Genomic DNA, 26292 nt, shown 5'->3' with positions numbered 1-26292 from the left:
AGACTTAGATAAGGTGCGACGCAACGGGCCCAAGTCCAACGCCCACTAAACTCTTACACAAGCCCTCGCTGCAGCGGACCACCCTGCGGGCTCCGGACCGCGCTGCGGGCTCAGGACAGGGCTGCGGGCTCCTTACCGCCCTGCAGGCTCCGGACCGGGCTGCGGGCTCCGTGCGTTCACTTGTCGTTTTAGATTAATTCACGGGTCTTTCTTGTTGAATTCACTCGTCAATCTGGCGACATTCGCTTGTCGTTTTCGCTACATTTAAGGTGTCGTTTTTGTTGCATTCGCTTGTCGTTTTAGATGAATTCACGTGTGGTTCTTGCTGGACAGACTTGTCGTTTTAGATGAATTCACGTGTGGTTCTTGCTGGACAGACTTGTTGTTTTAGATGAATTCACGTGTGGTTCTTGCTGGACAGACTCGTCCAGACTTTCCTCTCGCTCCTTCGTGGCTTTGACCTGTTTGTTGTTTCTACAGGTGAAGTGGAGGTCGTTGCACATGCTACACTTCCTCTGCTGTGACAAGCACCACTACAATCAGCAAACATGGACTTTGTGATGAAGCAGGCTCTAGGAGGTGAGTCCAGGCTCTCCTGCTCTTCTTCTGCTCTCCTGCTCTTCTTCTGCTCTTCTTCTGCTCTTCTCCATCTCTTCTCTTTCTCTTCTTCTGCTCTTCTTCTGCTCTTCTTCTGTGTCGACATTCTTTGTGTTCCGACAGCTTTTATTCTGTCGGGCTGTCGTTTTGCAGGAGGCGAATGTTTTCTTCGTTTTCATCTCAAACTTTTTGGCCTGATTTAGCTTTTGTGATGTTTCTGTGATTTTGAAATTACAAAACAAAAAAACGAGGCTCAAATGCGACCGTCGCCTCGGGGCCAGCGCCAGCAGCACGCATTCTCTAACTGTCACGGTTTCACTGTCACTCTTTGTTTTCAAAAACGGATTAAACAGTGTCCAGAGAGACGAGGGCGATGTCCCAGGGTCCCCTGTCCTTAGACAAATGTCCCAGGGTCCCCTGTCCTTAGACAAATGTCCCAGGGTCCCCTGTCCTTAGACAAATGTCCCAGGTTCCCCTGGTCCTTAGATAAATGTCCCAGGGTCCCTTGTCCTTAGACAAATGTCCCAGGGTCCCCTGTCCTTAGACAAATGTCCCAGGGTCCCCTGTCCTTAGATAAATGTCCCAGGTTCCCCTGGTCCTTAGATAAATGTCCCAGGGTCCCTTGTCCTTAGACAAATGTCCCAGGGTCCCCTGTCCTTAGACAAATGTCCCAGGGTCCCCTGTCCTTCGATAAATGTCCCAGGTTCCCCTGGTCCTTAGATAAATGTCCCAGGGTCCCTTGTCCTTCGATAAATGTCCCAGGTTCCCCTGGTCCTTAGATAAATGTCCCAGGGTCCCTTGTCCTTAGATAAATGTCCTAGGGTCCCCTGTCCTTAGACCCTCCTTTGAGGCCAGGAAAAACTACACAGCATCTTTGGGAAAAAGTTCCAGAGTGAAGGAGAGATCTGACTCTGACAGGCGGACACAAGAGAGACAGTGGAGCCACCCAGGAGGAGAACCAGTTTCTCAGGAGGAGAACAAGTTCTTCAGGAGGAGAACCAGTTCTTCAGGAGGAGAACCAGTTCTTCAGGAGGAGAACCAGTTCTTCAGGCGGAGAACCAGTGCTTCAGGAGGAGAACCAGTTCTTCAAGAGGAGATCCAGTTCTCCAGGAGGAGAAGCAGTTCTTCAAGAGGAGAAGCAGTTCTCCAGGAGGAGAAGCAGTTCTTCAAGAGGAGAAGCAGTTCTCCAGGAGGAGAACCAGTTCTTCCAGGCAGATGAAGAATCGTTCATGTGGATCAGAGACCATTTCTCCAGGGACTCGAGGAGCATCTGGGTCCACAGGTCCTCGATGTGTCTGTCCCACTCCCCCTGGGGATAGTTCCTATCAAGGGAACTATTGAGGGAACTATCGAGGGAACTATCAAGCTTCTGGGAAGAATCAAGATCAATTTGAACTTCAAACCCGCAATAAAAGTTGTAATTGGACATTTATGAACATTTAACCTTTTCTGAAAAGGCGGGTTTTGAAATCCACTTATGTTTGGAGCGACTCAGAATCCGAGTCTCAGCGTCACAAAGAGTCCAGACGTTTGTTTGTTTATTTGTTTGTTTGAGCTCCAAAGGTTCAGAAACAGCCTCGGTTTGAATTGAAGGTCATTTTAATCGTTTTAGGAAAAATAGACAGTAAACAAAAGTAGAACTAAACAAAGAACTAAAATCATTTGGGTGGAGTAATTCTACTCTGAGCCAGTACGACAACATTTAACTGAACGCAGTACTGAATATATATGAAAGCCGCTCAAACGTAGTATTTCTAACGGCCTGGCAGACCAAGTATAAGATCAGGTCCATCAATTATGAAGAAAAAAAAAGCCCATTACATAGTTTTCCCTGAAGGAACCTTAGACATTGAACCATAAAACACTTGGGGCCAAACCCACTTCCATCCTCCACGTTTCCTTGTTCCCTTCCTAATCCTCCACTCCTCGTCTTTTCGCTTCCCCTTTGGCCCTCGCTCTTCCTCCTTCCTCCCAGAATGCCACGCTCCTCAAAGCGTCCGTCTCTCTCACTTCCACACACCACTGGACTGCGGCAGCGCCCATTTACTCGGATACACTGCACATTCTCCTTTTCAGACAAACCTTGGACGGATTTAGAGGAAAAAGCCGTCTCCTTCTGCGTCTTACAAAGCACGTTTACGCGGCTCGTTCCCCCTCTGTGACGAAGCGATCGAGTTCGCCGTCGACTGTTCGTTCGCCAAAGACGTTTCGCCGCGATCTTCCAAAGTGTCGTGCAGGATTGCGAGATAGAGACGCGGTTTTCGAGGCCTCAGTACAAACGCAAGCAAGACGTGATGCGTAGAATGGCAGGATTAGGAGCGTGGGCGATCAATGTCCTAATTACAATGATTCAGATGGTATTACGCAAATCTCCAACGGAAATGTGTCGCAACATGTCTTGGTTGAGGTGGAATTATGAGACAAATACGACACTTTTGCAAAATGAATCATAAAAGTGCAGAAATATAACCTTTAAACCCTTTTTCTCACACTTTTTGTCACAGTTTTCACTACTCATTGTACTTCTAATACCCATTTCTAGGCGTGGCACAATCTCTTGAAACTCTATGATTCGACCACACATTTAGCCAAAACTGCCTTGTCAACAACTGCACAGCAAATACTGTAATCGTAAAGAGTAGGAACTGTCTACAAAGCAAGATTAAACTCACAAATCCCTCCAAAAAGCTCACGTCACACCTTGGGACAATAAAGGAATATCTTATCTTCTCCTTCGCGTTCTCGCTTGCTCTCCAGCTCGATTTCTTTCCTGATCAATAAACACGAGGATGAACCGCACCTAAAGCCCAAAGTCTCGTTGAAAGAATACAAACACTCCGCCGTCCTAGAGTAATCCCCGTCCCGCGCGGCTCGAGTCAACAGGAACCTCTTCGGAGTGATTTATTCTGAAAGTTTCATCGAATTTGCACGGCATCAACACGGCGCTAACGCTCGGCTAATGTGATCAGCTCTCCCACCCATCCCTCGCCCTCCCTCCCCCCGCCCCGCCCCCTCGATATGCGGCCGATGGATTTCTGCCGCCGGCCACAGATTGCATTTGGAGTTAGCTTAATTAGGACTGAGATTGATCTGTGTTTCCCTGTAGCGCTCGGCGAATCGGAGGCAGCTGTTGGCGAGTTCAACCGCAGCGGCGAGGAAATCAGACTTTTAAAACATCTTTTGTGAAACATTCTGAACCAAATCTGTAACTTCTCTTACCTCGGATTTACCGAGTTTACGCTGTTTGTTTTCGACACCGACGAGAAAAGGTCGTAGATCGTGGCGTCTTTGTGAAGTGTTGTAGTGCGTAGTAGTAATGCGGTGTTGGCTGGAGATACGGGCGGAAAGGGGGCGTTTCCTCTGTCCGTAGTGACCCGTGCCAGGGCGTTTGAGGGTGGTCCAACGCCAGGTCGTGCTCGCCGAACGTGTCCGGCAAAGTCCAGGTTTGAAGCAGACGTACGGAAGATAATTTGCCTCAGTTTAACCCTGAAAAAAAAACATGTTTGAGCCCTTTTTATAAAAAATTTTAGCTGCGAAAATTACACAGATTTTTGAGGCCTCGAATTCAACAGTTTACATTTCGAGTGTATTTCACAGCAACAATTCAAGATTCAAGATTCAAGATTGGGATTGATGGTTTAAGCCTCGTTTTGGTAAATCCACTGCCATTTTGACAATTCGAGGGCTGGAAAAAAAAAAAGCACAATTCAATTCAATACAATTTCAATTTCTAAACGGAGAAAAGCACATGAAAAAATGGACTGCAAAATTTAGTGACTAAAACTCATTATAGAAAAAGAAATTTAGCATGTTTTTCCCGGGTTCATATTTCAAAAGATGAAATTATCTTCCATAAACTCGCTGCAAAATCAAAAACACAACATTTCCAGGCATCGGTCGAACTCGCTGCAGAAAAGTGAAACAAACGCAGACAAATATGAGGAGAAACCAGAAGTATTTCCCCGTTTCCTCTAACTACAGCCCCACATTTGGAACAAACGTCTTTTGAATGATCTTCTCGTAGACCTCCTGCCCCCTGGAGGCGAAGCATGGAAAAGCACCCTCAGCCGCATGAATATTTCACATAGAATAGTTTTTATCATCTTAAAACCATGATAAACGGGACCAGTCCACTTGAAACTGCAGCGGTTTAAACGAGACCAAGTGAACGAGCCTGAACATGGAGTGGAAAAGGAAGAAAAACACACTCCGCTCGGACAAAAGCAGCACCTCAGCACCTTGCCTGAACTTTCTGAACTCTTCGTCCTGACTAAGAGCGATCGGGTTGTTTTGTTTCTGCTCAAATTGGCGCCCGGTGTTTAGGTTCGGACGGGCGCTAAGTCGCGGGCCTATATTCACAGCGTGATTTACGGGGGCAGCGCTGGGCCGTTTTTTGAACCTCCGCGTGAAGAAGTGGCTTAATTTTGCGCTTGGCAGCTCCGGCTTATTGCCTCGGGAGTATCGATCACCACGGGAAGTAAACACGCTGGAAGGAGACTTCTAAATAAAGTCATTTGTTTTAACTTACATCATCGTCTCAACACTTAAAGCACATTATTATTGAGCAGCCTTAAATGGACTTACAATGACTATTTTAGACCTGGTTTAGACCTGGTTTAGTCCTTCTTTGGTTGTGGTTTAGTCCTGGTTTAGTCTTTCTTTGGTTGTGGTTTAGTCCTGGTTTAGACATGGTTTAGACCTGGTTTAGACCTGGTTTAGACCTGGTTTAAACCTGGATTAGACCTGGTTTAGACCTGGTTTAGACCTGGTTTAGACCTGGTTTAGACCTGGTTTAGACCTGGTTTAGACCTGGTTTAGACCTGGTTTAGACCTGGTTTAGATCTTCTTTGGTTGTGGTTTTTCTTCGCAAACAGGTGAATATTACAAAAAGGTAATAAACAGGAGATGTCGGTGATGCAGGTTTCATCATTTTATCAGTGAAATCATATCAGCTTTTTGGCCCTCTCCTCTCGCTCCCTCGCCCTCCTCTTGCCCTCCTCTTGCTCCCTCCTCTTGCCCTCCTCTCCCTCGCCCTCCTCTCGCTCCCTCGCCCTCCTCTTGCCCTCCTCTCGCTCCCTCGCCCTCCTCTTGCCCTCCTCTCGCTCCCTTGCCCTCCTCTTGCCCTCCTCTCGCCCTCCGCTCCCTCGCCCTCCTCTCGCTCCCTCGCCCTCCTCTTGCCCTCCTCTCGCCCTCCGCTCCCTCGCCCTCCTCTCGCTCCCTCCTCTTGCCCTCCTCTCCCTCGCCCTCCTCTCGCTCCCTCGCCCTCCTCTTGCCCTCCTCTCGCCCTCCGCTCCCTCGCCCTCCTCTTGCCCTCCTCTCGCTCCCTTGCCCTCCTCTTGCCCTCCTCTCGCTCCCTCGCCCTCCTCTTGCCCTCCTCTCGCCCTCCGCTCCCTCGCCCTCCTCTCGCTCCCTCGCCCTCCTCTTGCCCTCCTCTCGCTCCCTCGCCCTCCTCTTGCCCTCCTCTCGCTCCCTTGCCCTCCTCTTGCCCTCCTCTCGCCCTCCTCTCGCTCCCTCGCCCTTTTCTTGCCCTCCTCTCGCTCCCTCGCCCTCCTCTTGCCCTCCTCTCGCCCTCCGCTCCCTCGCCCTCCTCTTGCCCTCCTCTCGCTCCCTCCTCTTGCCCTCCTCTCGCCCTCCGCTCCCTCGCCCTCCTCTTGCCCTCCTCTCGCCCTCCGCTCCCTCGCCCTCCTCTCGCTCCCTCCTCTTGCCCTCCTCTCGCCCTCCTCTCGCTCCCTCGCCCTCCTCTTGCCCTCCTCTCGCCCTCCGCTCCCTCGCCCTCCTCTTGCCCTCCTCTCGCTCCCTTGCCCTCCTCTTGCCCTCCTCTCGCTCCCTCGCCCTCCTCCTGCCCTCCTCTCGCTCCCTTGCCCTCCTCTTGCCCTCCTCTCGCTCCCTCGCCCTCCTCTTGCCCTCCTCTCGCTCCCTCGCCCTCCTCTTGCCCTCCTCTCGCCCTCCGCTCCCTCGCGCTCCTCTTGCCCTCCTCTCGCTCCCTCGCTCTCCGCTCGCTCGTCCCTGGAGACACGTAATGAAAGATAATGGCGATAAAGACGGAGGCGCAGGTCCAGCCGGTGAGCCCGGCACAGTCATTTCCTCTGACTTCAACACCAATTATCTCCGTTTCTTTCAGCAGCGTCAAAAGTCAACAATTTCTACCGTTTTTCGCCCAGGATTCATCTTTTGGCTGTAAACGAGGAGTTAAACCCGCCCTTGACTTGATTCTGGTTTAGTCCTGGTTTAAGCCCTGAATTTGTGTCGGTTTATAATATATATATATATATATATATATATATATATATATATATATATATATATATATATATATATATATATATGTATATATATATATATATGTATATATATGTATTTAATATAGAACGATTTGCAGTTTGCACCATTTGCCCCGATTTTCACAGGAAAGTCGGTCGTAGCTGCTGCAGATCGCAACCGTTTGTTTGTTTGTTTGTTTGTTTGTGGATCCAATGTTGGTCTCAAACGTCTCGGTCCTGTTTCTTATGAATGACTGAGTGTGGCGTGTTGTTGGAGGTCGTCATAGAGACCTGAGCGTTTGCATTTATGCACAACTTTCTAAAAATAAGTTTGAGTGATTGAGTAATAAATATTAAAATGAAATAAAACATATGAATAAATAAAATAACAAAAAAAAAATACAAATTAAAATGAAAAAATATATAACAACTATAATTAAAAATAATAAACAGATAATAATAATGATAATAATAATAATACAAATAGTAAAAATAAGTCAATACATTTAAATGCATTTTAAAATAACACAATTTTTAAATAAAAACGTAATAAATAAAAATTAAATAAATATAATATATTATAATAACATTAATTGTAATATGAAATGAATAAATATAAATAAATAATAAATAAAACAATATTTTTGATTAAAAAATAATAATAATAAAAAAACAATAATAATTATGATACAAAAATTATGATACAAAATAACAACCGAAAATACAATTCAATATATTCCCCCCCGACACGCCTAAGCTACAGCTGCAATTTAAATCATTTTAGATCAATTTAGCCGTTACAGATTTCTAAAGAGCTCACGCCCCAGAGTGGTTGTGTGTGTGTGTGTGTGTGTGTGTGTGTGTGAGTGTGTGTGAGTGTGTGTGAATGTGTGTGGTTGTGTGTGTGTGTGTGTGTGTGTGTGAGTGTGTGTGAATGTGTGTGTGTGAGTGTGTGTGTGTGTGTGTGTGTGTGTGTGTGTGAATGTGTGTGTGTGTGAATGTGTGTGTGTGTGTGTGTGTGTGAATGTGTGTGTGTGTGAATGTGTGTGTGTGTGTGTGTGTGAATGTGTGTGTGTGTGTGTGTGTGTGTGAATGTGTGTGTGTGTGAATGTGTGTGTGTGTGTGTGTGTGAATGTGTGTGTGTGTGTGTGTGTGTGAATGTGTGTGCGTGTGTGTGTGTGTGAATGTGTGTGTGTGAATGTGTGTGTGTGTGTGTGTGTGTGTGTGAATGTGTGTGTGTGTGAATGCGTGTGTGTGTGTGTGAATGTGTGTGTGTGTGTGTGTGTGAATGTGTGTGTGTGAATGTGTGTGTGTGTGTGTGTGTGTGTGTGTGAATGTGTGTGTGTGTGAATGCGTGTGTGTGTGTGTGAATGTGTGTGTGTGTGTGTGTGTGTGAATGTGTGTGTGTGTGTGTGTGAATGTGTGTGTGTGTGTGTGTGTGTGTGAATGTGTGTGTGTGAATGTGTGTGTGTGTGTGTGTGTGTGTGTGAATGTGTGTGTGTGTGAATGTGTGTGTGTGTGTGTGTATGTGTGTGAGTGTGTGTGTGTGTGAATGTGTGTGTGTGTGTGTGTATGTGTGTGAATGTGTGTGTGTGTGTGTGTATGTGTGTGAGTGTGTGTGTGTGTGTGGTTCCTTGACATAAAAAGAACCACACACACATTATAAATCTACTTTCACAGAGGTTCTGATCTGAAACGTCCTCATTGTTATTTAAATGAAGCTTATTTTTCACTCGTTCCCGTTTGTCTCCTCGGCCCGTCCCCCTCCGCCTCTGCGTCTCTGGGGAGCCAAAGGCCTGTGTCCGAGTCTCATTAACCACAGCCGTCCCGGGGCAATGCGTCGTTTACAAGTCAAATACAGCACGAGAGACATAACTTTAAATACTTCACTGCCAGTTAAAGAAAACCACCTCATTTTGATCGCTGCTCATAAAGCTTCAGTCGAGTTCAGACCCTCCCCAGAGACGAAGCTCGGTCCCTCAGAGCGAAGAGACAAAGCTCGGTCCCTCAGAGCGAAGAGACGAAGCTCGGTCCCTCAGAGCGAAGAGACGAAGCTCGGTCCCTCAGAGCGAAGAGACGAAGCTCGGCCCCTCAGAGCGAAGAGACGAAGTTCGGTCCCTCGGAGCAAAGAGACGAAGTTCGGTCCCTCAGAGCGAAGAGACGAAGCTCGGTCCCTCAGAGCGAAGAGACGAAGCTCGGTCCCTCGGAGCAAAGAGACGAAGTTCGGTCCCTCAGAGCGAAGAGACGAAGCTCGGTCCCTCGGAGCGAAGAGACGAAGTTCGGTCCCTCAGAGCGAAGAGACGAAGCTCGATCCCTCAGAGTGAACTGATTGAAATGCAGCGGCGTCTGTGCTTTATCCTCTTAATTATCGCACTCGCTCGGCTCTCGTTAAACACATTTCTTTAATCTCCCTTTTCATGTGTCGCTCATCTCTGCTTTGCCCTGACAAGCGCCGAACGAGGGGCCCTGACCAGACGGGAAACGTGTTCAGGGACGTTTGAGTTCAGAGACGTGTGAGTTCAGGGACGTGCGAGTTCAGGGACGTGAGAGTTCAGGGACGAGGGAGTTCAGGGACGAGGGAGTTCAGGGACGAGGGAGTTCAGAGACATGCGAGTTCAGGGACGTGCGAGTTCAGGGACATGCGAGTTCAGGGACGTGCGAGTTCAGGGACATGCGAGTTCAGGGACGAGGGAGTTCAGGGACGTGCGAGTTCAGGGACATGCGAGTTCAGAGACGTGCGAGTTCAGGGACGAGTGAGTTCAGTTCTTCATAATGTGCCCGTGATGTCATGTGGGAATTATGAGGAAAATATGTCGGATTGTGCTGAAACAGTTTTGATTTCTTTGCGCGGTTTTAGATTTTTTGTCTCATTTTGTTTGTCAAATCTTGATCGGGGTCGAGAACCAACCCCAGAACCCTTGATCGGGGTCGAGAACCAACCCCAGAACCCTTGATCGGGGTCGAGAACCAACCCCAGAACCCTTGATCGGGGTCGAGAACCAACCCCAGAACCCTTGATGTGGGGGTCGAGAACCAACCCCAGAACCCTTGATCGGGTTCGAGAACCAACCCCAGAACTCTTAAGGTGGGGATCGAGAACCAACCCCAGAACCCTTGACCGGGGTCAAGAACCAACCCCAGAACCCTTGACCGGGGTCGAGAACCAACCCCAGAACTCTTAATGTGGGGGTCAAGAACCAACCCCAGAACCCTTGATCGGGTTCGAGAACCAACCCCAGAACCCTTTTATGTCCCAGTCGTTTCAGAAGACAAACTAAAGCCTAATAATATGAAAAATACACATTGGTTTTGCTCATTCCAGAGATTCTTTCTGTCATTTGCCACAAAGCCAAAAAAACATTGAAACATAATTCTATAAAACGCTGGCGTGACGCATTATTCCATGTCATAAACACAAGCTAGCTTCCCCACACAAGCTAGCTTCCCCACACAAACTAGCTTCCCCACACAAGCTAGTTTCACCACAAAAGCTAGTTTCACCACACAAGCTAGCTTCTCCACACAAGCTAGCTTCACCCGCTGCGTTGTTGGGCTTCATATTCTCCGCTCTCCGGTCGATGGCGATGTTTTGTCGGCCTGAAGGACGCGGCCTTGACCGTGAACCGGAGTGTGTCCCGGGACGATGCTGCTTAACAAGCCTGAGGAAACGAAGGGGGGAGGAGACGGTCGTTGCTTGATCGCTAATGTGTGTCTTTCTTTTGATTTAATTGAGACTCGCGCTTGAACTCTTGCATGTATCAAAAACCAAACACACAGTCAGGCGTTCCCCGTCAGGATTTAGTGTTAGCGTGTGGGGAAATAAACAAAAGCTAGCTCGCCCCGACACGTTAATGTGAGCACGAAGTTGTAATGAAGGTGATTTGAGTCAGAAATGCTCAGGACGAGTCTGTGATGGTTTATGGACCTCAGATCTCGACCTCTGACCTCACGAGGGAAACTTGAAACGGAGTGTTTTTGTGACAATGTGTCCTTTAAGTTCTCTTTGCTGGAGTCATCGCTGAACACGTGGCAAACATTTCCATCAGCGGACAAACGGAGGAAAACTCATGTTGTCCAAACGCTGGCGGTTTGTTTCTGTTGTTTGTTTCCGTTGTTTGTTTCCGCCGTTTGTTCCCGGTTTGTTTTCTCTGAGGTCATGTCTTCTTCTCTGGACTCAGTCTGGAAAGTTTAAAGTATTTAAAAGAATAAAACCTCATTATCTTTGAACTGAACAATTAAACATAGAAAAAACATCGCAATATTATTCTTTATTTGATTAAATGTGATGTGTATGTGGGCGGGGCCTGTGTAACTACTTTTACTGCTTTTGAAACACATCTTCTCATTACTGATCTGGGATCAGCTCCGCAAACTCTCAAGCGCTTAAAGTTCATTAACTGAAAAACAATCATGTTTTTGGACTTTCCTCTCCTCCCTTCTTTCCTCCCTCACTCCTCCCCTCTCCTCCTCTCCTCCCTCACTCATCCCCTCTCTCCTCCTCTCCTCCCTCACTCCTCCCCTCTCTCTCCTCTCCTCCCTCACTCCTCCCCTCTCCTCCTCTCCTCCCTCACTCATCCCCTCTCTCCTCCTCTCCTCCCTCACTCCTCCCCTCTCCTCCTCTCCTCCCTCACTCCTCCCCTCTCCTCCTCTCCTTCCTCACTCCTCCCCTCTCTCTCCTCTCCTCCCTCACTCCTCCCCTCTCTCTCCTCTCCTCCTTCACTCCTCCCCTCTCTCTCCTCTCCTCCTTAACTCCTCCCCTCTCCTCCTCTCCTCCCTCACTCCTCCCCTCCCTCACTCCTCCCCTCTCCTCCTCTCCTCCCTCACTCCTCCCCTCCCTCACTCCTCCCCTCTCCTCCTCTCCTCCCTCACTCCTCCCCTCTCCTCCTCTCCTCCTCCCCTCTCCTCCTCTCCTCTCCTCCTCTCCTCCCTCACTCCTCCCTTCTCTCTCCTCCCTCACTCCTCACCTCTCTCTCCTCCCTCACTCCTCCCCTCTCTCTCCTCCCCTACTCCTCCCCTCTCCTCCTCTTCTCCCTCACTCCTCCCCTCTCTCTCCTCTCCTCCTTCACTCCTCCCCTCTCCTCCTCTTCTCCCTCACTCCTCCCCTCTCCTCCTCTCCTCCCTCACTCCTCCCCTCTCTCTCCTCTCCTCCCTCACTCCTCCCCTCTCTCTCCTCCTCTCCTCCTCCCCTCTCCTCCCTCACTCCTCCCCTCTCCTCCTCCCTCACTCCTCCCCTCTCTCTCCTCTCCTCCCTCACTCCTCCCCTCTCTCTTCTCTCCTCCCTCACTCCTCCCCTCTCTCTCCTCTCCTCCCTCACTCCTCCCCTCTCTCTTCTCTCCTCCCTCACTCCTCCCCTCTCCTCCTCTCCTCCCTCACTCCTCCCCTCTCCTCCCTCACTCCTCTCTCTCCTCCCTCACTCCTCCCCTCTCCTCCTCTCCTCCCTCACTCCTCCCCTCTCCTCTCTCTCCTCCCTCACTCCTCCCTCACTCCTCCCCTCCCCTCCTCTCCTCCCTCACTCCTCTCCTCTCCTCCTCTCCTCCTCCCCTCTCCTCCCTCACTCCTCCCCTCTCCTCCTCTCCTCCCTCACTCCTCCCCTCTCTCTCCTCTCCTCCCTCACTCCTCCCCTCTCTCTCCTCCATCACTCCTCCCCTCTCCTCCTCCCTCACTCCTCCCCTCTCCTCCTCTCCTCCCTCAGTCTTCCCCTCTCCTCTCTCTCCTCCTCTCCTCCTCCCCTCTCCTCCTCCCCTCGCCTCCTCTCCTCCCTCACTCATCCCCTCTCCTCCTCTCCTCCCTCACTCCTCCCCTCTCTCCCCCCCTCTGAACGGTGCCCTCGTTTGTCTCGTTTGTCTCGTTTGTCATGTTCAGGGTTGGTGACACTGCACAAGGGCACGGGCCAATTAGAGCCGGGGAAACAGACGGGGCTTCTCAAGCTGTGGGGCACGTGTCCTTCTGATGACGAGGAGGAGGTTTTGAGGAGATTCAGACGTGTGTAGATGATGTTCATCTGTAAAAGGAGTAAGAACGTGTTTACGGGTGAAGAAAACCCTCTGCACATCTCTGGAGCGCTCACAGTGTCAGACACAAAAGTGACGCTGCTTGAACCACAAACCCTCTCGTCTGGTGTGATGTTTCATAGTGAGATGCAGAGCGCGTGCAAAGGTCTGACCTTCTGCCTTTGGGGTTAGACTGGTGGTCATCTGGAGAAGACGGACCACTGTGATGGTCAGTCGGGTCTTAATGGCCCACAGCGCCTGCTCAGTTTCTATTGGACGGCTGATGAGCTCCGCCCTCTGCTGGTTATCAGTGTTTGTTTTATTTTTCTAATTTTACACTGTTTTAAGGACAACACATGTGCTACACCCGGTGTTCTGTCCCCTGGTGTTCTGTCTCCCAGTGCTCTGTCTCCCGGTGCTCTGTCTCCCGGTGCTCTGTCCCCTGGTGTTCTGTCCCCTGGTGCTCTGTCCCCTGGTGTTCTGTCCCCTGGTGCTCTGTCCCCTGGTGCTCTGTCCCCTGGTGTTCTGTCCCCTAGTGTTCTGTCCCCTGGTGCTCTGTCTCCCGGTGCTCTGTCTCCCGGTGCTCTGTCTCCCGGTGCTCTGTCCCCTGGTGTTCTGTCCCCTGGTGCTCTGTCCCCTGGTGTTCTGTCCCCTGGTGCTCTGTCCCCTGGTGCTCTGTCCCCTGGTGTTCTGTCCCCTAGTGTTCTGTCCCCTGGTGCTCTGTCTCCCGGTGCTCTGTCCCCTGGTGTTCTGTCCTCTGGTGCTCTGTCCCCTGGTGTTCTGTCCCCTGGTGTTCTGTCCCCTGGTGCTCTGTCCCCTGGTGTTCTGTCCCTTAGTGTTATGTCCCCTGGTGCTCTGTCCCCTGGTGTTCTGTCCCCTGGTGCTCTGTCCCCTGGTGTTCTGTCCCCTGGTGCTCTGTCCCCTGGTGCTCTGTCCCCTGGTGTTCTGTCTCCCGGTGCTCTGTCTCCCGGTGCTCTGTCTCCCGGTGTTCTGTCTCCCGGTGCTCTGTCTCCCGGTGCTCTGTCTCCCGGTGCTCTGTCTCCCGGTGCTCTGTCCCCTGGTGTTCTGTCCCCTGGTGCTCTGTCCCCTGGTGTTCTGTCCCCTGGTGCTCTGTCCCCTGGTGCTCTGTCCCCTGGTGTTCTGTCCCCTAGTGTTCTGTCCCCTGGTGCTCTGTCTCCCGGTGCTCTGTCCCCTGGTGTTCTGTCCTCTGGTGCTCTGTCCCCTGGTGTTCTGTCCCCTGGTGCTCTGTCCCCTGGTGTTCTGTCCCTTAGTGTTCTGTCCCCTGGTGCTCTGTCCCCTGGTGTTCTGTCCCCTGGTGCTCTGTCCCCTGGTGTTCTGTCCCCTGGTGCTCTGTCCCCTGGTGCTCTGTCCCCTAGTGTTCTGTCCCCTGGTGCTCTGTCTCCTGGTTCAGTCCTGGTTTTCTTTATTAAATGAATTCTATTTCCTGGACCTGGACCACAGACATATGTTCCTCTCTCAGGACAAAAACACTTCACGTTGTGCCAGAACCAGGAGCCAGAACCAGGAGCCAGAACCAGGAGCCAGAACCAGGAGCCAGAACCAGGAGCCAGAACCAGGAGCCAGAACCAGGAGCCAGAACACAGAATATTTGGACTATACACTGTAAAACTCCAGCAGAATGATGATTAATCACAAAGATCATTAATGAATCAAAATGTAAAAATAGACGAAACAATGTGTGATTATGATCAATAATAAAAGATTTTGGCTAATATTTTCCCCCTAGAAGCCTTCAGTCACATGTTTCATTACGTGAAACACGCACGATGTAAACAGTCTAGAAGAATCATTAATTGTAGCACTATTCTCCTCCATAATGAGCTGAATAAAACAAACCCAAAATATCGGTTCCCGGGGGAAACGACACCGCGGAAGCACAAACAAACCTTTGCTGAACACGTCTTACTGAATGACTCACTCCTTCCTCCGCTTTGCACGAGTTACAGTCGGTGGAAACAGTTTGGACTCTTTGTGCCTTTAAAACAAACCACGGCAATGAAATCTGACGTGAAATGTGTTCAAACTGTGTCTTCCGCAGGTTCCAAATCAATAACTGACGGATCAAATTGTGTTCCGCTTCACTTTTACCTCCAGTCGCTTCCGTTCTGTTGTCGTGGTCATTTCTAAACCTTTTGGTGGTTTGTGTGTCTCCAGGAGCCACCAAAGACATGGGCAAGATGCTGGGAGGCGAAGAGGAGAAGGATCCCGACGCAGCCAAGAAAGAAGAGGAACGTCAGGAGGCTCTGAGGCAGCAGGAGGAGGAGAGGAAGGCCAAGCACACGCGCATGGAGGCGGAGCGGGAGAAGGTCCGGCAGAGCATCAGGGACAAGGTAACGGGACCCCCCAGCTCGCCGTGACAGGGAGGGAGCGGGAGAAGGTCCGGCAGAGCATCAGGGACAAGGTAACGGGACCCCCCAGCTCGCCGTGACAGGGAGGGAGCGGGAGAAGGTCCGGCAGAGCATCAGGGACAAGGTAACGGGACCCCCCAGCTCGCCGTGACAGGGAGGGAGCGGGAGAAGGTCCGGCAGAGCATCAGGGACAAGGTAACGGGACCCCCCAGCTCGCCGTGACAGGGAGGGAGCGGGAGAAGGTCCGGCAGAGCATCAGGGACAAGGTAACGGGACCCGCAAGCTCGCCGTGACAGGGAGGGAGCGGGAGAAGGTCCGGCAGAGCATCAGGGACAAGGTAACGGGACCCGCAAGCTCGCCGTGACAGGGAGGGAGCGGGAGAAGGTCCGGCAGAGCATCAGGGACAAGGTAACGGGACCCCCCAGCTCGCCGTGACAGGGAGGGAGCGGGAGAAGGTCCGGCAGAGCATCAGGGACAAGGTAACGGGACCCCCCAGCTCGCCGTGACAGGGAGGGAGCGGGAGAAGGTCCGGCAGAGCATCAGGGACAAGGTAACGGGACCCCCCAGCTCGCCGTGACAGGGAGGGAGCGGGAGAAGGTCCGGCAGAGCATCAGGGACAAGGTAACGGGACCCCCCAGCTCGCCGTGACAGGGAGGGAGCGGGAGAAGGTCCGGCAGAGCATCAGGGACAAGGTAACGGGACCCGCAAGCTCGCCGTGACAGGGAGGGAGCGGGAGAAGGTCCGGCAGAGCATCAGGGACAAGGTAACGGGACCCCCCAGCTCGCCGTGACAGGGAGGGAGCGGGAGAAGGTCCGGCAGAGCATCAGGGACAAGGTAACGGGACCCCCCAGCTCGCCGTGACAGGGAGGGAGCGGGAGAAGGTCCGGCAGAGCATCAGGGACAAGGTAACGGGACCCGCAAGCTCGCCGTGACAGGGAGGGAGCGGGAGAAGGTCCGGCAGAGCATCAGGGACAAGGTAACGGGACCCGCAAGCTCGCCGTGACAGGGAGGGAGCGGGAGAAGGTCCGGCAGAGCATCAGGGACAAGGTAACGGGACCCCCCAGCTCGCCGTGACAGGGAGGGAGCGGGAGAAGGTCCGGCAGAGCATCAGGGACAAGGTAACGGGACCCCCCAGCTCGCCGTGACAGGGAGGGAGCGGGAGAAGGTCCGGCAGAGCATCAGGGACAAGGTAACGGGACCCGCAAGCTCGCCGTGACAGGGAGGGAGCGGGAGAAGGTCCGGCAGAGCATCAGGGACAAGGTAACGGGACCCGCAAGCTCGCCGTGACAGGGAGGGAGCGGGAGAAGGTCCGGCAGAGCATCAGGGACAAGGTAACGGGACCCCCCAGCTCGCCGTGACAGGGAGGGAGCGGGAGAAGGTCCGGCAGAGCATCAGGGACAAGGTAACGGGACCCCCCAGCTCGCCGTGACAGGGAGGGAGCGGGAGAAGGTCCGGCAGAGCATCAGGGACAAGGTAACGGGACCCGCAAGCTCGCCGTGACAGGGTGGGAGCGGGAGAAGGTCCGGCAGAGCGTCAGGGACAAGGTAACGGGACCCGCCAGCTCGCCGTGACAGGGAGGGAGCGGGAGAAGGTCCGGCAGAGCGTCAGGGACAAGGTAACGGGACCCGCCAGCTCGCCGTGACAGGGAGGGAGCGGGAGAAGGTCCGGCAGAGCATCAGGGACAAGGTAACGGGACCCCTCAGCTCGCCGTGACAGGGAGGGAGCGGGAGAAGGTCCGGCAGAGCATCAGGGACAAGGTAACGGGACCCCTCAGCTCGCCGTGACAGGGAGGGAGCGGGAGAAGGTCCGGCAGAGCATCAGGGACAAGGTAACGGGACCCCTCAGCTCGCCGTGACAGGGAGGGAGCGGGAGAAGGTCCGGCAGAGCATCAGGGACAAGGTAACGGGACCCGCCAGCTATAAAAATAAAATAAAACAAATAAACTAAATAAATAAAATAAATAAAACAAATAAAACAAATAATATAAATATTAATAAAAAATAAATGAATAGCAATAATTAAATTAAATTAAACACAGAGGACTGCACAACTTAAATAAATGCACTGAAAATAAGTCTTATGCTACGTTCCAAACTTCCTCCGAGTTTGGATTTCCAGAGTTCTGACTTGTAATAAATTCATTCTGAACACACTCTCGGACAACATTTCAGAACCTCAAGTTTAGAGTTCAGAGATAACGCGGAACTCGACTCGTTGACATGGGCTACGTAATATCCGGTTAAGCGTGTGGCGTTTTTTGCCTCACTTCTGGGTTTATGTGATTGGTTCTGACTTTGCTCTAAACTCCGCCCTAAATGCAGCGGTCGAGCCCCAGAGCCTCGCACAGTTTTGATAAGTCGTCTGTCAAAACGTGTCAGTAACGGCTGGTCAGGCAAGGAAATCAGCGCCGTTTGTCCACCGCAGACGGGACTGATGTCAGTTGAAAGGACTTTTACGCCACAAGATCAATACGACAAACCGCTAACGAGACGGAGAAACAAAAGTTCGGTTGTTTGTTTCAGAAACTGTGAATCTCCCGCAGGGTTCTGTCTGTCCCCTCGCCACACTTCTGCTGGGCGCCGCTAAAACATCTCGTTCCGATCTAATGGGAGTGTGAAGAACGCCAAAGCGCGACCGCTAATGGCGCCACGTGTGGTCCGAGCTGCTTTTGTTTTCGCGTCGTCGGGAGCAGATGGTCGGGGCGAGTCACACTGGTTTTGGGCCGGACTTTCAGGCCGAGGCAACAGTTCGTGCGAGCGACGAGGAGCCAAAAGGCAGAAAAAAAACACACAAAGCTGGAGCGGCAAGAATCTCCGAGCGCCGACACGGACATGGAACTGGAACATTGTAACGGACGGGTTTCACGATACTTAAACACAACCTCGTCACAGTGGAATTTCAAGAGTTTGATTGATACCATCTTATTTTTGTTTGTTTTATGTCGTGTTTTAGTCCTTTGTGAATGACCCAAACGTCTTTTTCGAATCATCACGAGTAAGTGCGAAGCCGGTGCTGGTGTGACATGTTGTCAAGGAATGTCTGCAAACAATCACTAAGGACAAGATGAAGCAGAACAGAGTTTGTCTTTCTCAAAAGGTGGATCTTTATTTACTCGTGCACGGTAAATAATCACTGTCCCTGACAAAGGTTTCTGTCCCTTACAAAGGTTTCTGTCCCTTACAAAGGTTTCTGTCCCTTACAAAGGTTTCTGTCCCTAACAAAGGTTTCTGTCCCTAACAAAGGTTTCTGTCCCTTACAAAGGTTTCTGTCCCTTACAAAGGTTTCTGTCCCTTACAAAGGTTTCTGTCCCTAACAAAGGTTTCTGTCCCTTACAAAGGTTTCTGTCCCTAACAAAGGTTTCTGTCCCTAACAAAGGTTTCTGTCCTTCTGTCCCTAACAAAGGTTTCTGTCCCTACCAAAGGTTTCTGTCCCTTACAAAGGTTTCTGTCCCTTACAAAGGTTTCTGTCCCTAACAAAGGTTTCTGTCCCTCTGTCCCTAACAAAGGTTTCTGTCCCTCTGTCCCTAACAAAGGTTTCTGTCCCTAACAAAGGTTTCTGTCCCTTACAAAGGTTTCTGTCCCTAACAAAGGTTTCTGTCCCTCTGTCCCTTACAAAGGTTTCTGTCCCTAACAAAGGTTTCTGTCCCTCTGTCCCTAACAAAGGTTTCTGTCCCTTACAAAGGTTGCTCTCCCTTACAAAGGTTTCTGTCCCTAACAAAGGTTTCTGTCCCTCTGTCCCTAACAAAGGTTTCTGTCCCTTACAAAGGTTTCTGTCCCTTACAAAGGTTTCTGTCCCTAACAAAGGTTTCTGTCCCTAACAAAGGTTTCTGTCCCTTACAAAGGTTTCTGTCCCTAACAAAGGTTTCTGTCCCTAACAAAGGTTTCTGTCCCTTACAAGGTTTCTGTCCCTAACAAAGGTTTCTGTCCCTAACAAAGGTTTCTGTCCCTCTGTCCCTAACAAAGGTTTCTGTCCCTAACAAAGGTTTCTGTCCCTTACAAAGGTTTCTGTCCCTAACAAAGGTTTCTGTCCCTCTGTTCCTAACAAAGGTTTCTGTCCCTAACAAAGGTTTCTGTCCCTAACCCACAGAATAATGACAATACACATCCTTTTAAAGGCAGTGACAAACATTGACACGCACATCATCATAATCAAATCAGCTCCAAAAGAGATAGAACAGCCTTCACGGATGCAAAGATTCAAGCTTCTCTTCTCATTTTGGAGGTAACCTGACCCTCGATCCAGGTCTTGACGACTCCACGATACAGAGTATGGTTTATTTATTATATGGTTTATCAGTAAAACATATTCTTATATCCACATTTATCATCTGCACACAGGAAAACAGCATAGATAGGATGACATGACATGGCCTATTTTCCATTACAGTCTGACATTTAACACCCAAAAAAACACATTTGACCCGCTGTGTAGAAATGCTGGGGGTTCCACAGAACCGATATTTATTTGACGGAAAAACGCCTTGAGAATTCTCACAGGCAGTCGATACAGAGAGCCATTATATTATCCATCACGTGTTCAACTTAAAGTACGAGAAAGTTCACGATGTTGCCGACTTAGTATTCTCAAAGTAATGTGTGAAGCAAAGGGCACAAAATGTCCCCGTGAACAAGGATCCAAGACACTTTTATCATCTAAAAGCCCCGATTCAGAACCAAAGTTGATGGAACGACGAGCGTTTCTGTGAAAAGTGTGAATTTATGGAACGATCTCGACCAAGAAATCAAAGAATCAAGAGCAATAGCTGCATTTAAGAAAGACAAGAAACGTGGAATAAGTCAGTATGAAAAAGAAAGTGAGGTCGATGCAAAGAAAACACCAGCCTAATATGTACTTTTAGCCCCGTCGAGGACGCGTGGCCCGAGTAGCGCTCCTGGTAATCGATTGATTCTGGCGCCATCCACACGTTTGTTGGGTCTGGACGTTCGCCGCAGCCAATCAGAGCAGCCCGCCGGTGCCACGCCCTGTTGTCCAAACGTCTCCTGAAGTGGCACATTCGATCACGCGACACCTTCATCATTCATCCTTTGCATGTAGCTAGCGATGTCACGATATCAAATGTTAGCGTTACGATTATTGTGAGAAACAACATCGCGGTTTAACGATTGTTCACGATTATCGAGACCGCGACCGAACAACAGTGATGTCTTACACTTCCTGTCGTTCTCGTGGTCCGACGTGTGACTGTTCCTCGGGTTTGTGAGCGGCTAAAAAGCAACTAAATCAAGTTAAATTTGACCAAAACAGCCAGATTTTAATGTCTATTTTTTGGACGATATAATAATAATAATAATAATAATAATAATAATAATAATGAACAAAATCAACTTCTGAAATCATCACAATCACGATTATGGATTTGACGTCCCAAACACGGTATGACACTGACACGATGTTCCGTCTCCTCTTGTGTCTCCGACGGCTGAAACGCTTCTCCTTCCGTCTGTTTTCCCCCTCAGTACGGCCTGAAGAAGAAGGAGGAGAAGGAGGCGGAGGAGAAGGCGGCCCTGGAGCAGGCGTGCGAGGGTTCGCTGACACGCCCCAAGAAGGCGGTGCCCAAGGGCTGCGGCGACGAGGACGAGGAGGACGAGGAGAGCATCCTGGACACAGTGCTCAAGTTTCTGCCCGGCCCCCTACAGGACATGTTCAAGAAGTAACCGCGGAGACGAGCGACGGCCGGCGGGCGGGCGGGGGTGAGGGAACGGGGGAGACGGGGGGAGAGGGCGGGAGGTTAAAGGTTAGAGGTCAGTGCATACTCCGCATTCAGGGCTACTCGAGCAAACGTCTCTTTAATGTGTTTTCGGCCGGGTTTTGACACTCTTTTCACGTTTGCTGGGTGTTGCTATGGTAACATCAGCTGCATCGTCCTGGTTGTCTGGTTTCAACATTTCAGACTAAACATTTTACCCAATTTTGTGATCGAAAAACTTGATTATTGGCCAAAAAAAAAAGAGAAAATGCCAGTTTGCTTTATCTGCAAACGATGAATTCAGAATATCTGTCTCATTTGAGTCGTTTTGACATTTTCTCATGTGATGAAGAAGATTTCACTGTTTTCAAGACATTTCAGACTATAATTCTGATGATTTAGCTTGGAATAAGAAAATTTAGGTAAATTTAAAAAGAAACATGGCGTGAAATAATAAGAAATGTCCTGAATCACGGTCTTAACTCATCAAAGTGATTGAGATGAAGATTATTATCCTGGATTCAAGTTCAAAAAGAAAATAATAATACAAACATTCAATTCTAATGGAAAGTAGCGAAACGGGGAAAAGGGGCGGGGCTTTGTCGGAGATCGGTCACAAAGGAGATCGGTCACAAAGGACACACATTCTGCTTGACTTGTACTTTTACTCTGACGTATTCAAACAGTCACGGTCAAACGGACGTTTTATCAGGATTAACGAAACGAGCGCTAACGAAGCTAAACCTAACTCCCGCGGTGTAATGACACGCTTTAACGCTCAGAGAAAGCACATTCTGCGGAATATGTGTCCTTCAAATAACACGTTTAGCTCAATTTTTGAATACCTGGGGAGAAAAAGCTTATTGCGGAGTATGCGGCCTCGACCGTTAAAGGGGGTTTGATAATACGGTTTAGGGGTTTTGCCAAACTGTTGGAGGCTACACACTGCCTTTTAGAGCTCTTTTCTACTCTCCGGAAACACTCTTCCCTCTTTTGTTCTTCTCGCAAAACTTTCTAGTCTTTTATTTCATCGTTTCTACTCTTTTGTGCTCTTTTCGGCTGGTCTACGTCAGCGGATTTCCTTTCTTTTTTACGCGGGCGTTTGGTTTTAGGACACGTGCCTTCATACAAACTGTCACTGAGGGTTCCATATCGCACCGGTTTTGGTTGATTTTCCGCTAAACTCACACTTTTAAATCTAAGACGATAAAAAATAAAAAAGGACAAAAAAAGAAAGGCAAGCTCTTCCAAATTTGAGAACAAGTTTCGTTTCATTTCCTTGCTACTTCCAGCCACTTCTGCGCGTGAACCTGCCAGCTCGCAAGACTGCCACCTGCTACGAAACGCTAGGGATTGTGGGTAGTGTAGTCTGTTTCCCTCGTAGACAATCAAGAAACGCTCAAACGGTACTTGTGCGTGTGTCGTCTCTTCATTTCACGCTCATTCATGGGTTCGTTCCTGTGGATTTTCATGCGAACCACAAACACGTCCGTGATTCTTTATTTTCGTGAATCGATCATCGTCGAGACCAAAGAAAAAGCGAACTGGTGGGATTTTATGATTTTATCGACAAGCGCGGCGAGGTTTTAACCCAAATTTGTCGGTCCGCGCCGTAGACGGACACGAAGATGGGCGTGGCGCTTGGTGACGTTGTTGTGGGTCATTTGAACCGTTTTCTGGGCTAAACGGACCCTAAAACACACAGGAAAAGACGTTTTTTATCACAAAGACGGTGACGATATTGTATGATAATGTCAAAAAAGTACTGCTGAAATTGGATTTTTATCAATACTACACTTTTTCAACCTTTTTTTGGCTTTTGATGTGTTTAAACAGTCTCATTGTGCAGTAGAAGTAATCGCGTTTACACGTTGACTGCTATAAATAATCACAAGTTGCCGCTGTGTACTGAAGAGTAAGACGTTACTTTAAAATATTATTACTCAAGTGCGAAGTAGCGACGCATCTATTAACTTAAGTGAGAGTACGAAGTATTCAAAGTGGCAACAAGTGAATACAAAATGACATAAACAAATGTAAAACTACTGTCAGCGTGACGAGTAAGAGTACTGCTACTTCAAGCGAAACCTGACTCAGAAGTAAAAGTACTGTCTCAGAAAACTGTAACGTATTTGTAACACATTTGGGCATCTAGCTTGAACAGTAAAAGCCGAATAAGTGCACAAACGTGGTCCGTAAGTGTTAAAAGTACCATAAGCGTGTACTGACTGACCGCCGAGCCCTCCGTCCACCTTGGCGTCCCGTCTGTGGCCCGTGCATGCTCTCCAAAGACATTTTCCCCGATGTCCTCCAACGTCTCGCCAGTTTCTGAACTCCTTTAAACCAGAGCGACTTTTCGGTCCCTCGTGAATCGTCCGAACATTCGCATTTACAGTATAAAAGTGTAACGTGACGTGACGCATGCTTCGTGGAAATCTGGTGGCTTTTCCATAACTCTGTGACGAGGATAAGAACGTGAGAATTAGCCACATATCGTCTTTTTTGTCACTCGTTTTGATTTTCTATAGCGCAGATAGGACTTTTCACTAGACAAAGCCATATTTGTTAGATTGCAATAAACGTGAAACAGATTTGAAAGTTCCGTGTTCGTGACGCCACATGTAAACGTGCGTAGAAAGAAGCCATTGTTCTCAGTGTTTGCGTGTATTCAATGTCGTGTGCGTTTCTATGCGTCTGGCAACGTGTTTGTGCCGTGTGTGTCTCTTTTTAACCGATGTGTCTCTGGATTTGTGTGTGTGTCGTGCAGCGGCGGACGGCTAGGGGGCGCTCCGGCTCCTCCGCGCCCACCGCCATCGTAAAGCATGCCAACGTCTGGTAGAGGTCCAAGACGAAACTCTTGCTGAAAACGACAAAAAAAATAAAAGATGCGTTTTTTTCGGTTCGTGGTCAGTCTCTATGGCAACAGAAGAAAAGAAAATGACAACGTTTGAAACATTTTGTTGAGTCCGTTTGGGGAAAAAAGGTGATTTTGTTTCGGCGTCTTTGTCGGCGGACGAAATGAAGCGCCGTGATCACACAGGAGAGTCCAGACGCATAACGCGGTGTTAAAATCACTATCTTTTCTTTTTTTTAAGTTTTTCTTTTCATTTTTGACATATATAAACACAAAACAAGAAAAAGGGCCAGAGAGAAAGACACAAATAATACTAACAATAATGATAAACATTAAATATAGCGGCAAAGATTGGCCCTCGCCGAGCGGGAATTTTGTGGCGTCCTTTGCAAATTTGCATCCAACATGGCCGACATTTGGTTGGACGGACGGCGTTGCCATGATAATATTTTTTACTTCCCTTGTCACTATCTTCCTCTGCGCCAAATTTAATAATTCAACAATCAGATTTGTTTTGACACTTTTTAATCTATATATTTTATTTATGAAAATATATCACCGAATCATGTTCTTGGTGCTAGGTTTCTGTTTTAAGTCTTAATGACGTCATCTTTAGCTTCCGCTTGAAACTCGATGCAAATGCAATGAACTTCACAAACGTCATCGTCCTGTGTGACCACGGCGACGGAGGCGGAGTTTGAAGGATCCCGAGGGAAAAGGAGAAATGTGTAATTCCAGTAGAAATGGAGCCGACGAAGGCTTTTCTACAGCGTTTAGTTTAAATCTCTCATTACGATGTGTGTGTGTTCAACCCACTCAGGAGGCGGGGCCTGTGCAGAGCGACAGAAGCTGGGGGAAGTAGGTTTAAAAATCATAATACAAAAAATAAAATAAAAAATAAACTGAAAAGTGATGCTCCTAAACTTCAGACACATTCCAAAACTGCAAAATAAGTCGTTTTTTACAAGTCTGTTGACGAAATGAGTTGTTGTGATTCGAGCTGAAGTGTCCTTTATCCCCTGCTGCCGTTAGCAAACGAGCTACCTCTTCTCAACTAACGACTTTACACAACCAAATGGAAACTAGTCTCATTCCTCATTTACACAGTGACTTGGTCCAGTAATCCTCTGGTAAAGTGGCGCGTCTCAAACTTTTTCCCCTGGATTCTGTCTGTTCTGTGTCGTCGCCGTCGCCTGAGGGACAAAACTCGGGGCGACACTTTTAGTGAACTGCCTCTGAAAAGGGCTACGCATTTGTGTGTCTGTGTGTGTGTGTGTGTATCTGTGTGTATCTGTGTGTGTGTGTGTCTGTGTCTGTGTGTGTGTGTGTGTGTGTGTGTGTCATGTGTGTGTGTGTGTGTGTGTGTGTGTGTGTGTATCTGTGTATGTGTGTGTGTCTGTGTGTGTGTCTGTGTGTGTGTGTGTCTGTGTGTGTGTCTGTCTGTGTGTGTGTCTGTGTGTGTGTGTGTGTGTGTGTGTGTGTGTGTGTGTCTGTGTGTGTCTGTGTGTGTCTGTGTGTGTGTCTGTGTGTGTTTGTGTGTGTGTGTGTGTGTTTGTGTGTGTGTGTTTGTGTCTGTGTCTGTGTGTGTGTGTGTGTGTGTGTGTGTCATGTGTGTGTGTGTGTGTGTGTGTGTGTATCTGTGTATGTGTGTGTGTCTGTGTGTGTGTCTGTGTGTGTGTGTGTCTGTGTGTGTGTCTGTCTGTGTGTGTGTCTGTGTGTGTGTGTGTGTGTGTGTGTGTGTCTGTGTGTGTCTGTGTGTGTGTCTGTGTGTGTGTGTGTCTGTGTGTGTGTCTGTCTGTGTGTGTGTCTGTGTGTGTGTGTGTGTGTGTGTGTGTGTGTGTGTCTGTGTGTGTCTGTGTGTGTCTGTGTGTGTGTCTGTGTCGGTCCTGGTCCTTGTCATGGTCCTGGTCCTTGTCATGGTCCTGGTCTTAGTCCTGGTCCTGGTCTTAGTCCTAGTCCTGGTCTTAGTCCTGGTCTTAGTCCTGGTCCTGGTCTTAGTCCTGGTCTTAGTCCTGGTCCTGGTCCTTGTCATGGTCCTGGTCTTAGTCCTGGTCCTGGTCCTTGTCATGGTCCTGGTCCTTGTCATGGTCCTGGTCCTTGTCATGGTCCTGGTCTTAGTCCTGGTCCTGGTCTTAGTCCTAGTCCTGGTCTTAGTCCTGGTCTTAGTCCTGGTCCTGGTCTTAGTCCTGGTCTTAGTCCTGGTCCTGGTCTTAGTCTGGTCTTAGTCCTGGTCCTGGTCTTAGTCTGGTCTAAAAACGGCAAAAACAAACATCTTGGTTTGGTAAAATGCTTATTATATAATTTTTTTTAATTTTATAAAATATTATTGTAATTTGAAGAATACCTTAAAGTTAGACAAATTCAAAATAAATACATTTTTGTTTTTATGGTTTATAAAGAAAAAATATTGAAACAATAAAAAGTAAAAGATCAGTTTTCTACATCAGATTGACTCAGATTTATGGTGAATTCCAGTGACTCGTGTCGATGTTTATTTGAAGTGTTTTGCAGTGAA

At 49.1% G+C, this 26292-nt stretch overlaps 1 protein-coding gene across 1 annotated transcript; it reads left to right on the top strand.

Annotated features, from left to right (window-relative positions):
• The first annotated feature begins 506 nt into the window (after positions 1 to 506).
• Positions 507 to 20893, top strand: cplx2b (complexin 2b). Its single transcript, XM_072433982.1, has 3 exons — positions 507 to 579; positions 15023 to 15198; positions 20694 to 20893. The coding sequence occupies exons 1-3, from the start codon at positions 549 to 551 to the stop codon at positions 20889 to 20891; spliced, it is 405 nt and encodes a 134-aa protein (XP_072290083.1). The 5' UTR covers positions 507 to 548; the 3' UTR covers positions 20892 to 20893.
• The last annotated feature ends 5399 nt before the right edge of the window (positions 20894 to 26292 follow it).

Source organism: Eucyclogobius newberryi, unplaced genomic scaffold (assembly GCF_026437365.1).
Source record: "Eucyclogobius newberryi isolate DKJ021-1_F unplaced genomic scaffold, fEucNew1.0.hap1 SCAF_11, whole genome shotgun sequence".
Taxonomy (NCBI): domain Eukaryota; kingdom Metazoa; phylum Chordata; class Actinopteri; order Gobiiformes; family Gobiidae; genus Eucyclogobius; species Eucyclogobius newberryi.
Note: the sequence above shows the minus strand (reverse complement) of the source record. Positions and strands in the feature narration are given on the sequence as shown.

Excerpts from the sequence above, each read along its gene's own strand:
- cplx2b (XM_072433982.1), top strand. The coding sequence starts at position 549 with ATGGACTTTGTGATGAAGCAGGCTCTAGGAG. Across the intron at positions 580-15,022 it reads GATGAAGCAGGCTCTAGGAG|GAGCCACCAAAGACATGGGC; the intron begins GTGAGTCCAGGC and ends GTGTGTCTCCAG. Across the intron at positions 15,199-20,693 it reads GGCAGAGCATCAGGGACAAG|TACGGCCTGAAGAAGAAGGA; the intron begins GTAACGGGACCC and ends TTTCCCCCTCAG.